The 15,065-nt window shown below is 42.3% G+C and overlaps 4 protein-coding genes across 4 annotated transcripts; 3 read left to right on the forward strand and 1 right to left on the reverse strand.

Moving 5' to 3' along the window:
- Positions 1–2,258: 2,258 nt before the first annotated feature.
- On the forward strand, positions 2,259–4,001 carry AK88_02198 (uncharacterized protein; the record flags this gene model as incomplete). Its single annotated transcript, XM_012479832.1, has 3 exons — positions 2,259–2,363; positions 2,538–3,768; positions 3,931–4,001. The coding sequence occupies 3 exons, from the start codon at positions 2,259–2,261 to the stop codon at positions 3,999–4,001; spliced, it is 1,407 nt and encodes a 468-aa protein (XP_012335255.1).
- Positions 4,002–4,872: 871 nt separating this feature from the next.
- AK88_02199 (uncharacterized protein) lies at positions 4,873–5,616 on the forward strand (the record flags this gene model as incomplete). The annotated part of the gene is made up of 3 exons (XM_012479833.1): positions 4,873–4,983; positions 5,105–5,284; positions 5,488–5,616. 3 exons carry the CDS (start codon positions 4,873–4,875, stop codon positions 5,614–5,616), a joined length of 420 nt encoding a protein of 139 aa, XP_012335256.1.
- A 2,785-nt stretch (positions 5,617–8,401) lies between these two features.
- AK88_02200 (histone H2A) lies at positions 8,402–8,803 on the reverse strand (the record flags this gene model as incomplete). The annotated part of the gene is made up of 1 exon (XM_012479834.1): positions 8,402–8,803. One exon carries the CDS (start codon positions 8,801–8,803, stop codon positions 8,402–8,404), a length of 402 nt encoding a protein of 133 aa, XP_012335257.1.
- A 5,749-nt stretch (positions 8,804–14,552) lies between these two features.
- On the forward strand, positions 14,553–14,963 carry AK88_02201 (histone a; the record flags this gene model as incomplete). The annotated part of the gene is made up of 1 exon (XM_012479835.1): positions 14,553–14,963. The coding sequence occupies one exon, from the start codon at positions 14,553–14,555 to the stop codon at positions 14,961–14,963; it is 411 nt and encodes a 136-aa protein (XP_012335258.1).
- Between the last annotated feature and the right edge of the window lie 102 nt (positions 14,964–15,065).

Here is a 15,065-nt window from a genome sequence, read left to right on the forward strand (position 1 = left end):
TTTTTTTTTTTTTTTTGGAAAACTTTAATTTTTGAATAAGCATTTCCAAAGCTTCAATTTTTTTTTTTAATAAAATGAGACGACACCTATACGGACCATTTTGTTACTTCCCGGAATGGAAGCCACAAAAAAAGGTTTCTCGTTTGTCCTATTTTTTATTACAGCGTGTGTTAACAGACGATGGAACGTCAAAATGGGCAATCATTTCAGACATAATGGAGAGTGTGCACCTGGTAACGTCTTTCTTGGGGGCATATGTTGGTCTGTTCTTTCAACCCCTCAATTAGAAGCCACGCAATTGGGGAGTTCATTTCCGCGGAACGACCTACTTGCCGCTGTTCTGGTCGTAACAACACGTGGACGCGCCAATAGGGACATCGGAGTTAACACAGCGGTAAGAGCGAACGGGTTAGTTGCAGCAAATGCGTAGCATGTCGTAATGAGGAAAACGCATGGAAAGGTTACATTTTTCGGTCCCCCCTTACAGCGGCGGTGTGGAGGAGAATTATCTGTAATCGAATTATTATAGCCGAAGCGGACATGCACCAAAGGTATATGCTAGGTGTAGGCTAGGTCCCCCCAGTGAGGTGTCCTTTGCAGCCTAATGTGTCGCATTTGTGCTGATAGTGCGGCGTAGCGTTCGTTCCAGGCCTCATTTACCATTTGGCTGCCAATCTGTGTACATACATCAACACGTGCACGATGATGGGAGGTGGAGGGGGTAGGCAGGCACTGTACACGGCACCTCCACTGGGCACATGTCTGTACATATATATTTATATATATTTTTTTTTTGTATAGCAACAGGCGCACATTTGCGTGGCGAATGCCTTTATTTCACAACCCGTCTGATGATATATTCCCCCCAGGGGCAAAAACACCTGTTCAACCACAAACTACCTCTTTTGCATCCTCCATAAGTCGCTACAAGTGCGTAGGTAGAGTACATACGTATATAGTGCTTGTGCAAATGCGTAGGCCACTCATTATGTACGCCTTCATACGTATACGGTCATGTGAATGGCGCTTTTCCCAGGAGCAACCATTCTCTTGCATTATGTAAACTTGCCCGGCGTAAATTTTTCACCTGCACGTGTACAGGTAAAAACGATGCAATATAAGTATACATATAAGTTCATATGGACTGCTTTTTTTTTTTTTTTTTTTTTTTCCCCTATTCTTATTCTTATTGTTCCTGTTTTTGGTACAAATTTAGCTTTTCTTGCGTTTTTAAATTGCTGCGTGGGTTAAGTACAATCCATAAGGTACTACAGCGTAGCGCAGTACAAGCATATTATTATATCGATCGCTCGTTTGTCCCCCCGCCCCCGACGCCTCTCTAATGTTATTTTTATTTATATATATATATATATATATTTTTTTTTTTTTGCTTCCGTTTCTTTTTTTTCTTATTTTACTTCTTTCACTTCGCTATATGTATGTATGTATATGTATATATATATATATATATGTATATATTTTTTCGAACATTTTCCACGGCTTCACCTGTACGACTCGCCTGAATGCTCCTTACGACAATATGTGAAAAGCAAAACGTGTTACAGATGCTGTGCCGAATACAAGTAACAAAAGCGTGAATAATATAACTTTGTACAGGCGCACAAAAGAATACATTTCTGCGCACAGACGTATGTTATATTATACCCCTCGAATGGACTGCTGACGCGGACACTTCCCCCTATATATATAATACGCCTGCAGGTATTATACATAAATATCCTCCCGGCGCATAATAAACCACATGCTCGCCTTCGTGTTAATACCTTTCGAGTACTTGCAAATGGCTAGTGTATGTTTGGCTTCTTTTTTTTTTGAACTTATATTAAAGTAATATAGGAGCAAAGAAAAGGAAAAGAAAAAAAAAAATTGTAGCATGTACTTGTGAGTGTTCTTGCGCTTCATCTACTTTTATACTTCATGTGACCCCTGGGGGGAAACGCGCGCACGTGCACGCTCACGCATTCGCCCCAGTTTGTTTTATGACCATCCTATCACCACCACTTTGCATTCACCTTATGCAGCCAAGCGATACCGTCGATCTCCCAATAGTACTAGGAGTACATTCGCATAATACATATATATGAGCACATGCCTTAGCAACTTTTACATCACTGACTAGCCATTCTCAAGAGAAGGCCCCCACGCCCACACCCACACCCCCTCCCCAGCGTTGATCGCTCTGAATTGTGTCCCCCCCCCCTGTTCACTTTTTTTTTTTCATTTTTAAACGCCACAATATGACGGAGGCTGAAAAGATAAAGGTGGAGAAGCCAGACTTCGACGCGTATAATGAGAAGCTGAGTAGCATTTCGGAGTCGATTGATCAAGTGAAGAAGAAAATTGTAAGTGCCTCCGCGGGCCGTTCTCAGTATATATATATATATATATATATATGTGTATGTATATGTGTAATTAGCTGGGCGTGAATGTGCTAACGCGGCGACCGGCACATGACCACATAACGGGCAACACACACTTTTGACGCGGCCACTTCTATCCCCCCCCCCCCCCTGCAGGAAAATTTGCAAAAGGAGATAAAAGTGGCGAACAAGGGTAAGGAGGAATTCAATAAAAAGAAAAAGGACATAGTGACAAGGATCGATGGAGTACAGCAGGAGATAGATAAGCTCGAAAATGAAAGGAGAAAAATATTAGAAGAAATGGATAAAAAGCAAAAGCATAAAAAGGAACTGAAAGTGAATGCACAGAATATGAAGAAGCAAATAGGGTTCCACAATGAAGAAGATATAGAAAAAAAAATTAAAGAAATTGAAAATAAGCTCATGACCTCCACCATTTCCATTAAGGAAGAAAAGTTACTCATTAATCAAATACAAGCATTGAACAAAAATAAACCACTGCTGTCTTCGTATAGCAAAATGGAAAATGAAGCTAGCAAATACGATGATGAAACCATTGTGCCACTTAAAAGTCGCATGGATTCTATTCGAGAACAAATTAATAAACTGAGAAATGAAAAGAAGAATGAAAGAAATAAATTGAAGGACTTGCAAAATAGCTACCAGGAAAAAAATAACAAATTAAATGAACTCAATAATTTAAGAGATAGCTATTCTAAAAAAATGAACAGCTATTTTATAGAAAGAAGAAATTTAACAGTGGAGATGGACGAGAAGAGGCAGCAGTATAGAAGTTACAAAATGAATTTACTTCAAGCCAAGCAGGAAAAGTTGAAGGAAGACAGGGAAAGGAAGAATCTAGAAGTGGAAAAACTGTCGCTAGAGAAGGAACTTGAAGACATAGACCTGCTGCCCTACAGGGAAGAGCTAGCCCTCATTGAAAACATGCTTGTGTATTTGAGGAAAATACAAGAAGAGACAAAATTGGAGGAAGCGAAGAAGCAGCAAAATAACGCCGCGGCGAAGAAGCAGCAACATAACTCCGCGCCGAAGCAACAAAGTAACGCCGCTGAAAAGCAGGCCAATGGAGATGTGAATGGTGCGGAGAACAACGAACAGAAAGAGAAAGCGGAGGAGGTACAGGAGAAAGGCAAAAATGAGGCAAAAAAAAACAAAGGCAAAAAGGACAAGCAAAAAATTTTCAAATTGGATATGAACATCCTCTGCTACTTTGTCACCGCGGGTATAAATCCCCCCGTCAGTTTTGACGAGGTCGATTCTTGCATAGCCAAGTTGGTACAGAAGAAGGACTTTTACGAGACCAAGCGGGACGAGAGCGTAAAAAATGTGGAGAACAGGCGGGCGGACCTCACGGGAAAAATTAAGGGTAACATACGCGAGCGGCGTTAGCGCAGTTAGCGGCATTATCCGCATTTGCAGCGTTAGCGGTGTTGTTTTACATGACCCTTTTTTTGTCACCCCCATATATGACTTCTACATGAATGGCATATAAATTGCATGTGACTCCCCCCCCCCCCCCCCTTTACAGAAATTGAGGACAAATTGACGGCCTTCAAGCCCAGCGAGCAGCAGAGACCCCCGAAGCCCAACAAGGCCTGAGACAAGAGTCATGAGTCATGAGCGCGGAACAGAAACGAATAAAGGACTACAATAGTGGCCTGCAGCCGTGCGCGCTCCCCAGCCCCATGTGCATTAGTGTGATCTGTATCTCTCTCTCTCCCCCCCCTTCTCCCTTTCCCGCCCTCTCTCTCTTTATATGTATATATGTATATGTGTATATATGTATATGTGTATAGGTATATATATGTGTATGTATGTAGGTGTATGTGTGTGTGTGCGCCTTCGTCTATGCTCGTGTCTGTGTCTGTATGTGTCCATGTCTGCGTCTGTGCGCATCATTTGCTGCGCCAACCCTGCGTGCCTTTTTTTTGTTTTTTAAAAAAATCTGTTTTGTCACCAGTGTTGTAGTTTTATTCACAAGAGTTGTTGGCGGGGGCCAACCGCGCGGCTGCAGGGTAGCCGCTGTTTAGCGGTCATGTGACGGTCAAGTAGCGGCCGTGTAGCGTCCAAGTAGAAACCAAGTAGAAACCAAGTAGCAGTCGGATGCCAGCGCAAACATTCAACGCCCACCCCAGCATACCCCACGCACGTGTTTTTTTTTTTTTTTTTTTTTTTTTTTTTTTTTTCCATTTGCTCAACTGCACACACAACAGTAGTAGCGCCAAGTGTTACTCACCAAAACGTACCAACTCGGAGGAACAGAGAAATCAGCGCAAATGTGTAAATTTTAAGAAAAAGGAGAAAGAGAAAAAAGTTGCAAATCGGGACGTAAAAAAATAAATAAATAAAATAAGATAAAGCGTTAAGGGGCTGTTCAACACGGGAAATTTTTCCTCCCATTTGGGCTCCCCCTTTCTCCCCTTTTTTTTGTATTTCTCTCCCTTTGCGTGCCTCCTCTACCCCTCGAACCATGGACCCCTCTTACCGCAAGCTGCGCACCGTGGAGCTGCAGAAGCGGAAGGTCACTCAGTCGAAAAACGCGTCCAACCTATCGGAGCGGAAGCTGGCCAATGTGTACGCGGTAAGGGAGGGGCAGACGCGCGCAACACATACAGCAATAACGACGCTAAGAAGCCCTACTCGGCAATCGCCTCGTCATGCCAATCGCATCATCACGCACTGTTCCCCCCCACCCCCCGCAGCCGAAAAACTTCGACGAAGACTCCACCATCGTTGTGTGCAACTTCCCACAGAACACGACCATGAACGACTGTAAGAATTTCATGCAGTGGATCGGGCCAGTCATAAAGGTTGAGAAAATTCCGTCCTTCATGCAGGAGAACAACTACCTCGTTGTATTTTGCAATTCGTACTTTGCCAAGGTAAGGCCTGCGTCTTCATGTCGACTGTCCCCCTTGTGCGCGCGGCGTGTGTGTACGACCGCGTGGGGGAAAAAGGCATCTCCACAAGGAGTTTTTACCTTCACCATTGTGAGTCACACACACAAAAAAAAATAATAAGCACACGTGCACATATACACACCACCCACTTCCTCTCTCTCCCCATGGGGACCAAACTTATGCAGGCCGCACTCGAAACGCAACTTATATATGAAAATAAAACGAAGCTGTTTGTGAGGCTGGTAGAGAAGAGGGACACCCTGTGGAAAAACATAAACGACATGATTTCGACGAACATTGGGTTCTTTTCGTAACGGGACGAATGTGTGCGTGTGAAGCGCGGGCACGTGTTCAGGTGTCTACCATGATGAACACATCACCGCTACGCAACGGCTGTGCAAGCGCTGTACAACTGCGCTCTCCCCGAGTAAAAATGTATCACTGTTTTTATTGTTTTTTTTTGGTCTGTTCCAAGTAAATGTTTAACAAAGTAGGCTAACCATAAAATGCGCTGCACGTCTTTACATGCGTGAACTAATGGGCATGTCCATATAGCTATATTCCATTTGTGAGGAAAAAAAAAAAAAAAAAAAAAAAGACGTCCACGTGGCTATCACACTGGATGGACTGCTAACTAACCGCTTAACCTGCCAACAGCTTTGTACACATTTCTCTAGTTGCAACAAAACGGGGGTGTTACATTCACCGGTGTGCACTTCATGAAGTCCATGCTTGCCTCAATGTCATTGTTTGCTCATTCGTAAAAGGACAAAATGCTGCACATGGGAAAGTTCACCCAATGGGGATTGCAGGAAAAAAAAAAACAAAAAAAAACAAATGTAAAGGCATAACACCCATCCGCACACACGACCACGTTTTCCGCTTTACCATTTTAACCATGTGAACTTTCCATTTGAGACATACGTGAAACACACGGGTGAGGGAGGTGATGAGAGGACAAGTACACCCACCACAACTTTACAACTCATAAAAAGGAGTCGTAAAAGATTTTATAAAAGTGAACTGTTGCTACATGTGTGTGGAGCAGTTAATGGTGAAACCACCAAGGGGGAGTAAATCATAATATGCTGCGCCGCGCCTATCGTTCATGGCGTCTTCCAGTGTTATTATCATGAAGCATCGCAGCGGGAGGAGGGGGTCCCATAATTACATCCCGTCCATGTGGGGAAAGGGTAAAAAAAAAAGGCGAAACGGAAACAAATGTTCATACAGCTTGTTCGAAGCTAATCCCTTTGCTGCAAAAAAAAAAAAAAAAAAAAAAAAAAAAAAACAGCGCGAGGAATGGCGTGTATGGGGGAATACATATACGTGTCAACTGAGGTGGCTTGTACTACCTGTGCAATGGCTAGGAAGGAAAGAAGTAGGTCTAGGGGAATGTGAAAATGACATAGAATTCTCCACAAGGGTGGGTTGTTCCTCATATAGCTGTGCATTAAACTGTTGTGGTATGACATCTGCTGCATGGTGGTCCAGTCCCAGCTGTAATGTTCAAACACCCATCTCACGGAACGAGTCACCTTCCAGACCAACCGCATGAGCTTTGCTCGTCACGTGGTCAGAGAAACGACAACCAGGCTTCACAAACATATGCCCGCGCACCTATTAAAAGCGTGCACCTGGCCCATTATCTGTTCCTCGTAAAGAAGTTACACAACCTCCGCGTTGACTAAAAAGAATGAGACAACCCTTGTAAGAATTGCGATGAGTGCATGATACGAAATGGCAACGTCAACACATGCTAGGTGTACTCCTGTCCACACGGCCTCCCATCCATCGCATGTCAAGTGGAGCGACGTGGACCAGGTTTCACCAAATCTCCCAGTCTCAATCTCAACAAGCGCTAGACAACAATATAACACCAACGCAATAATTGCAATTCTGGCCTGTGGGTCCATTTCGCCATCTGCACCAATAATGGGTGAACCGCAAACAGAAGAAGAAGCAAAATGGGTGAACCCAACAAGGCTGCTCATCGCTGAGCGAAATCGCTTTCGTGTTTAATGGCTTCTAGTGAAACCTTGTAAATGTATAGTTTACAGTTTGGGAAAAAAAAAAAAAAAATAATAATAATGTAGTGTGATGTTATGTAATGGTACGTAATGGCCATGGTGACAGGTGCAACGTTATCCAGCCCCCACCACATAGCTCATGTCGCTTCTTCCAACGTAGCACACAATACTCCTTTTGATTTGCAAAAGGGGCAGCCACACAAAAGAAGGCGAACAAACCACAGGGAGAGACGCAGATGGAGCACGACGTGCCACACACAAATGTGAGTTAATAAAGCGAATGGATAAGGGAAAAAAAAAAAAAAAAAAAAAAAAAAAAAAAAAAAAAAAAGTGAACAGTCTTTTTTTTTGTTCACATATATGTATACATGTGCATATAGGCACTACACAAACACGTTGAGGAGGTCTCATTTGTGTAGCCACATATAAACGATGTACTCATTTATTTATATATATATATGCATATTTTTTTAACATTTTTTTTGTTTTTTTTATGTGTCCACCGGCACCATGCGCATTATATTAGGCACAGAAGCGCATAAGTATAAAGGCAGGCGCCAATGGCTTTTTCATAAACGGCGTCTCTGCGTATGTGGTGAGCCGCGCGGGGGGGCGCAGCTCGCACTTGTCAGGATGTAAAAAAGCATAAGGAAGGAGAAAAGCAAAACAACCATGCGCACGTATATGTGCAAGTGCATATACTCATAAGAATATATATATCACCTACTTTTTACACGTGCGAAAAGGATGCAAAGCCCCATCACATTCTTAGCTAAAACACACCTAACAAAGAGAAGAAGGGGACATCCACATAGGGAAGTATACACCCCGCATACTACCACACACGGAAAACGACATAACCCTAAAAATATATCAGCAAGGAAAATGATAAAAGCTGTGGTCTGGAGATAATTCTTATTCTTCTTTACACCACACGGGTATATTATTCTGTACACACATCGCACATGTCCTCATAAAAAAAAAAGCATTTACACACTTTTTTTTTTTACATGCACATGGTGCGAGCTACACGAAAAAAAAAAAAAAAAAAAAGGAAAAGGTAAACCCTCTAATAGTCGTTATTGCCAGTGGCTCCTGCTTTCAGTTGAGATTTCTTTGGTAATAACACATTGTGGATGTTTGGCAACACTCCTCCAGATGCGAAAGTAACACCAGCCAAAAATTTGTTCAATTCTTCGTCATTTCTAACAGCTAGTTGTATGTGTCTTGGGGTAATTCTCGATTTCTTATTGTCTCTTGCTGCATTTCCAGCCAACTCTAAAATTTCTGCACACAAGTACTCTAGCACGGCGGCCAGGTAGACAGGTGCTCCAGCTCCTACTCTCTTGGCATACTTTCCTTTTTTTAAATATCTTCCAATTCTTCCAACTGGGAATTGAAGTCCTGCTTTAGCAGAGTTGGAGGTTCCCTTAACAGCCTTCTTGCGACCGGTTTTTCCTTTTGCTGACATTTTTTACGAGTTTAAAAAAAAAAAAAAAAAATTAAATATAAATGAGTAAAGGGTTTATATGATTACGCCTTTTGTCGTGAATTTCACGTGTGAATTTCTTGTTTTTCACGAAAATGCGATTTCTTCTGTTTTTTTTTTTTGTGTTTTTGTTTAAAATGGATAAATGTGTTTGTCAATTGGAAAATATAAAATTATGTGCATATAAAAAAACGTATAAATGTATACATATATGCGTTTTTTTTTTTTTTTTTTTAATCAAAAAACATAATTTCTTTTTTTATATTTTAAATGTTTAAAATTATATTTAAAAAAAAAAAAAAAAAAGAGAAAAAAAAAAAAAAAAAAAAAAAAAAAAAAAAAAAAAAAAAAAAAAAAAATCACCAAATCGGTATGCCAATATGGGCATACCGCCAAATCGCGAAAGCATCGAACATGGGCTATTCAACCATTCTTAAAAAACATAATGGGACAAAATGGGCAGTTCGCCATTTTGCCATGTCGCCGCACACCCTACTTGGACCAACCCGGTTAATCAAATGTTTCCGAAAATGTGCCCCGTGCCGAGGGTACTTTTTTTGTTTTGTCTCACAACGCCAAACGCGCCCCGTATATTATACGCGGGCTGAGCAAAAAGATGCAAAATATATAACACATAAAAAATATATATATATATATATATATAAATTTGTATATACATATATGCACACGCGGGCGTGCCATCGCCCCATGCGCGTGCATACTGCGTACACACGCATACAAACGCGCACATACACGTGTACATGTATTATATATAAATTATGTCATTTGTGCGCACTCGGCATAATCCCCGGTTCACTTTGACCTTCGCGCTCCAGGCGATGCGCTTGTATTAAATGAATATGCCCCCCCCTCTTTGTGTGCCGAACTCATGCAGTTTAGCGTATCTTGTGTCGGGGCCCTGCCCCATGATCCGTGCTCGCATTGTTGCTACGTATGTATCACGTTCCCGCGATATGGGTGCAGTACGAGGCGGGTGGGAAAAAGTGCACATCCGCGGGCATACCCAGGGAGGATACGCGCACGGAGAAAAATTTGAGAAATGGGTGCCCAGGCCACAGCGTATTGCCCTGGGTGGAAAAAATAAAACCGTAGCTTCACGCGTACATAAGTGCATACGCGCATTTATATATATTTCATTTATTTTTATATATGATGCCTACGTGTAAAAGTCTTTATGTAGCAGCTAAGCGGTGGTATATACCCCTGCTTGAGTAGTGTTTTCTTCAAAATAAGCGCAACACGCCATGTGGCATGTGTGCGCGTGGACGCATGCATATATAAAAGTATATATAAATGTACATTATATATATATATATATATATATATATACACGTAGTTGTAACAGTTAGTGTGCATGAACGCATGAACTCCGCTTCACACGCACGAAATCGCGTGTGCCAACATGACACCATTTGTGTACCCCTGCGTACACAAAAGGAATCACGCACGATTCGCTCTCAGATTTGGAAAAGGAAATAGGCACAACTACACACGGCTGAGATGATACGTATGCACATTTGTATGTACTGGTCAGCTCTTGTGCCCCCCAAAAAAAAAACACACCGCCTTGTTTGTTTTTTTTTGCTTTTGTTGTGTATGCCCCTTTGGACATGTGTTTATCCCCTCCCGTGTTGTTCCTCGTACTTTCGCCCCCTTTTCATGTAGTTTTATTCCTCAATGTGCTGTACTTCACACCAAATGCGCCTCGAGGTTTACCCTGTTCATTACGGTTTCTTTAAAAGAGCATCATAGTGCCATTTTAGCCCCTGGCGCGTGTGTACAACAGAGGAGTGGGCAAACGAGGTACTATGCCAGTTTTGTTCACCCCAAATGGATTAAAGTAACTTTGTTTTTTTTTTTTTGGATACGTCCCTATTGTCCTTGTCAAGAATAGCCATTTTGACAGCAGCCGGGGGGGATTGTGACGGGTCAGGCTAATGCTTCCCAAAAATGCATATCCCCCATGCGTGGAACACACACCTATGTATACACAACATGTGACTGTGCGTAAGGATACAAATGTTTTAATAGTGTACGTATGCCAAAGGCAATACACACCTGTGTTTGAAGCTTGGACACCATTTTACATGTCCATTAGCACCGTACAAACATGTGAAACCGCGCAGATGAGAGAAAGGCATGATGTGTGGTGTAGATAAAACAAATACGTTAACAAATAGCAAATGGGGCGACCCTTTGATGGCGTGTTGGAACATCGTTGCGTTGGCATGACTGCACAAAGTTCATTCATAAAAGGGGAATACCCCAACGCTGGCAAAATGCCGACATGCTTTGCCCATGCATATCCACGTGTGTATATACATGTTGGAGCGGTGAATCGGAAAAGCGGCTAAAGGGCAGGAAAATTGTTTCCTACAATATGTTACATTTTGATCACTACAGGCAAATTGCCAACCAATTAGTAAATTATGAAGTTCCTTTTAATTAATGTATTTTTGTTTTTTCTTGCATTGCGGGGACAAACTACCTGAACGAGCTAGCCTTTTTTTTTTTTTTTTTTTAAACCAGGTAGCCAAAATGTTCAAAAAAAAAAATAAAATAAACATCCCAAGAGTTGTTTTAACACCACCCGTGCATAACCCCAGAGAGGATGCACATCAACGCTGCATTTTTTTTTCTTCACAAGGGGAGTAAAATATATAAATGATACACATGTAGCTGCCAAGTGAGGTCAGTAAATTGTTTGCGGTAACGTGCCATATGGATTAATCCCCAGTTTGTCATTTCCCTCTTTCTGCATGTGGAAGTGAAGGGGGTGCCAATGGGAACGCCAGAAGGTAGTTACACCCAGCAACTATGTGATGACCGTTTTACGGCGATGCGCCGTGCTCCATGTACGTCAACGACAAAATGGGCCACATTATGCACACATGGTGGCGACGCACTGAACGTCGACGTGTTCGACTTCGAGAGCGGGGGAACCACCTGCTCATTAAAATGATTGTCCACGTAGGCATAGATGGGAAACTGAGCAGGGAAAAACTTCTGCATTTTTTTAACACAAGCGTAAATGTAACACTCCCACGTGGTTAACCTTTTTTAAATGCTTCATTTGGCGGGGGTTGCATGAGGCATATGTTGCTGCGCGTTTTAAACTGGCTGCTCTTGTCAATGCTAGCTTCGCCCAAGAGCGGTATACAAATGGAATGAATGCGAGGTCTGCCCTACTCTTACAATTATGAGCAGCGCACGCCAGGGGTACGTTTATATGCACGCGCATCCCCTGTTAAAGTGCTTGTAAATATGGTTAGATGGACTTATACCGCATGTGCTAACTTTACACAGTTCCCTCATATTCGAAACGAATTTGCATTGCGCTAGTGCCACATCCCCCTCAGCGTAACCACGAAGCAGCATGGGGTTGGAGGGCCTACCATTTGACCGCCCGAAAATCAGTCCACGTTGCGTACACTCCTCCGTTTGAGCGGCCAACCAATGCGACAGTGTATACGCAGCTGCATAAGATCGACCGCTTCACCATTGCACAGCACGCAGCAGCATTCACATGTATATTTCATACATATGCTACATGATATATGACGGGTGGCCGCAGCGATTGACATGACAGACTGATCAGGAGGGGTGTGCCGGGTAGGCAACACAGCTAATGTTCCAACACACCCGGTGGGTTGGGAAGGTTGCCCAGTTTTTTCCCCTTCGTCTTTAGGGTACTATATAACAGGTGGGTCATAACGCGGTGGTTTGGGTAACTGTTTGGTGAAACCGCCTCCCAAGGGGCAGGAAGGGGACACACCCGGATGGGTAGCGTTGCCGTGGTACTGAACCATAGGAAAGCACCTACGCATTTATACACATACATAAATGTACAGCTTGCATGCACCGTGCTTGTAAGGGACAAGGAGAGATGGGGGCACAAAAAGAAAAATGAGTACACCCCTGCTATTACTCGGTCACGTGCTTATCTGTTCGTTTTCTTCTTTAATCCCCCCTTGCGCGCTTCGCCGCAAAACTCGTACAGCGTGGAACGAATGCGCGAAGGTGTGACCGTCGTACATCCTTGTTAGAAAATGGTGATGCAAAACAAAATTTGACAATGGACCTGGTTCACCAAATGTAACTCGCTAAATGATACACACAAGGCGGTATTTTTCATGTATGTATTTTTTTTTTTTTTTCCCTCATATTCAAGCTACCAAGTGTTTCGGGTGTATAAGGGGGTGTGGGGGGGGCGAACAAAATAATATACATTATAAATGGTGTACCCACCTGTGCCAGGGCATTCGTGCTGAATTGGACTGCTGTGTCTCCTTTAACGTGTTAAAGGCTAAGCGGCAAATGGGTGAATGGGCGAAGCAATTGCAAAGGCTGCTCCACTGCGAGCGGACAAGTCGAGGCAAAAACAGCCCAAGCAGTTTCTCCTCCGCTGGCTTCGTAACAAATGTTCACACGTATACGTGCATGCGTCGTGCCAGTATTAACCTGCTATGAACATGTTCGGGCTCGGCCCAACTGTTTGGCGATAAAAGAAAAACAAATACATGCACTTGCGAAGGAGGCTTCACCTCCTGACGGCGGGCGCGGGACACGTATACCATTAAAAAGGGAGGACAAGTAAAAAATGCGCGTTGCAAAGGCGCAAATGCGGCGTAAACAGGCAAACGCATGAATATACAAAAGGAATTGTATACCGCGTGAGCACTTTGCAGCGTATGGACACGTATTATATATTACATTATATAATGTGAGCGCATATGCAAATAAAAATTTGTTTTGGCGCATGTGTGTTTGACCCGCGACGGAAGGACGGGGCGGGCAGAAAACCTGTAACCAAGTACACGGGACGCATATCTCTGTGGCGCATATGGTTCGCGCGGTGGTGAAAGTGTCCCCAAGCGAACCGGCGAGCGGTGTACATATAAAAATGGATTTCAGTATATACAAGTAATTTGTGTACGTATTTATTTTATATAATACGATAATATACACTGGTCAATAACGGGTTGAGACTTTGCTCCTGCCTTGTGTCAGTCTGTGCGACGTTTGGGTGACACGTCCATTTATGTTTTCATGTGATGTGATATGATGTGATGTGACGTGAAAGAGTGACGTGTACGGGGGGATGTGCTGTGCCGTGCTGACTGCGCCGAGCCCCGTGCGCAAGTTAATACACGAAAAAATATTTTTTTTAAAAATTGCACAAATGGGTGATATGCGCAGAAAGGACATTATAAATTTTCAAAACAAAAAAATAAAAAAAAAAAAAAAAAAAAACAGGGAAACGCGACAAATGACGCAATGAAAATATATAATTGCAAAAAATAATCGAAACAAAAAATAATCAACAAAAAAAACAGCCACCCGTTTTTTTTTTTTTTAAAATGATATAAAATAGTTTTTTTTCTTTTTCTTTTTTTTTGTTTTTTTTTTTTTACTCCTTTTACACCAATTTTATGTTTTTTTCAAACAAATTGTGCGACAAATATTTTTTGCAAATTTTTATTCTTTTCGTTTTTTCAAACACTTGTTCAAAAAATAAAAAAGAAAAATTCCTTTTCGTGTTATATTTTTTAACCATTTGGTCATTTCGCCTTTTGGTTTGCATTCCAGGTGTTTCCTCCCTGACGTATATATATTTACATATATATATATGTATGTAACAACCCCCCCCTTTTTTACGTGAATATTACCTTTTTTTTTCCTTTTTTTTTTGCCTGTTTAAACGTTCAAAATGGCCAGGACCAAGCAAACTGCGAGAAAATCCACCGGAGGAAAGGCCCCCAGAAAACAATTGGCATCCAAGGCAGCGAGAAAATCTGCGCCAGTTTCGACCGGAATTAAAAAACCCCACAGATATCGTCCAGGAACGGTCGCCTTAAGAGAAATTCGAAAGTTTCAAAAGTCTACTGACCTTTTAATTAGAAAATTGCCATTCCAGAGATTGGTCAGGGAAATTGCACAGGAATATAAAACCGACTTGCGTTTTCAATCCCAAGCTGTACTGGCATTGCAGGAAGCCGCTGAAGCCTACTTGGTTGGACTCTTCGAAGACACCAACTTGTGTGCAATTCACGCCAAGAGAGTCACCATCATGCCAAAGGACATACAGCTGGCAAGACGTATTCGTGGAGAACGATCATAATCGTGTAAGGCCTAGCTGCGCGGAAGGGGAAAAAACACTCCCAACGCTGTGCAAAAATGCAAACAAAAAAAAAAAAAAAAAAAAAAAAAAAAAAAAAAAAAA

This window comes from Plasmodium fragile (assembly GCF_000956335.1).
Source record: "Plasmodium fragile strain nilgiri unplaced genomic scaffold supercont1.21, whole genome shotgun sequence".
Classification (NCBI taxonomy): domain Eukaryota; phylum Apicomplexa; class Aconoidasida; order Haemosporida; family Plasmodiidae; genus Plasmodium; species Plasmodium fragile.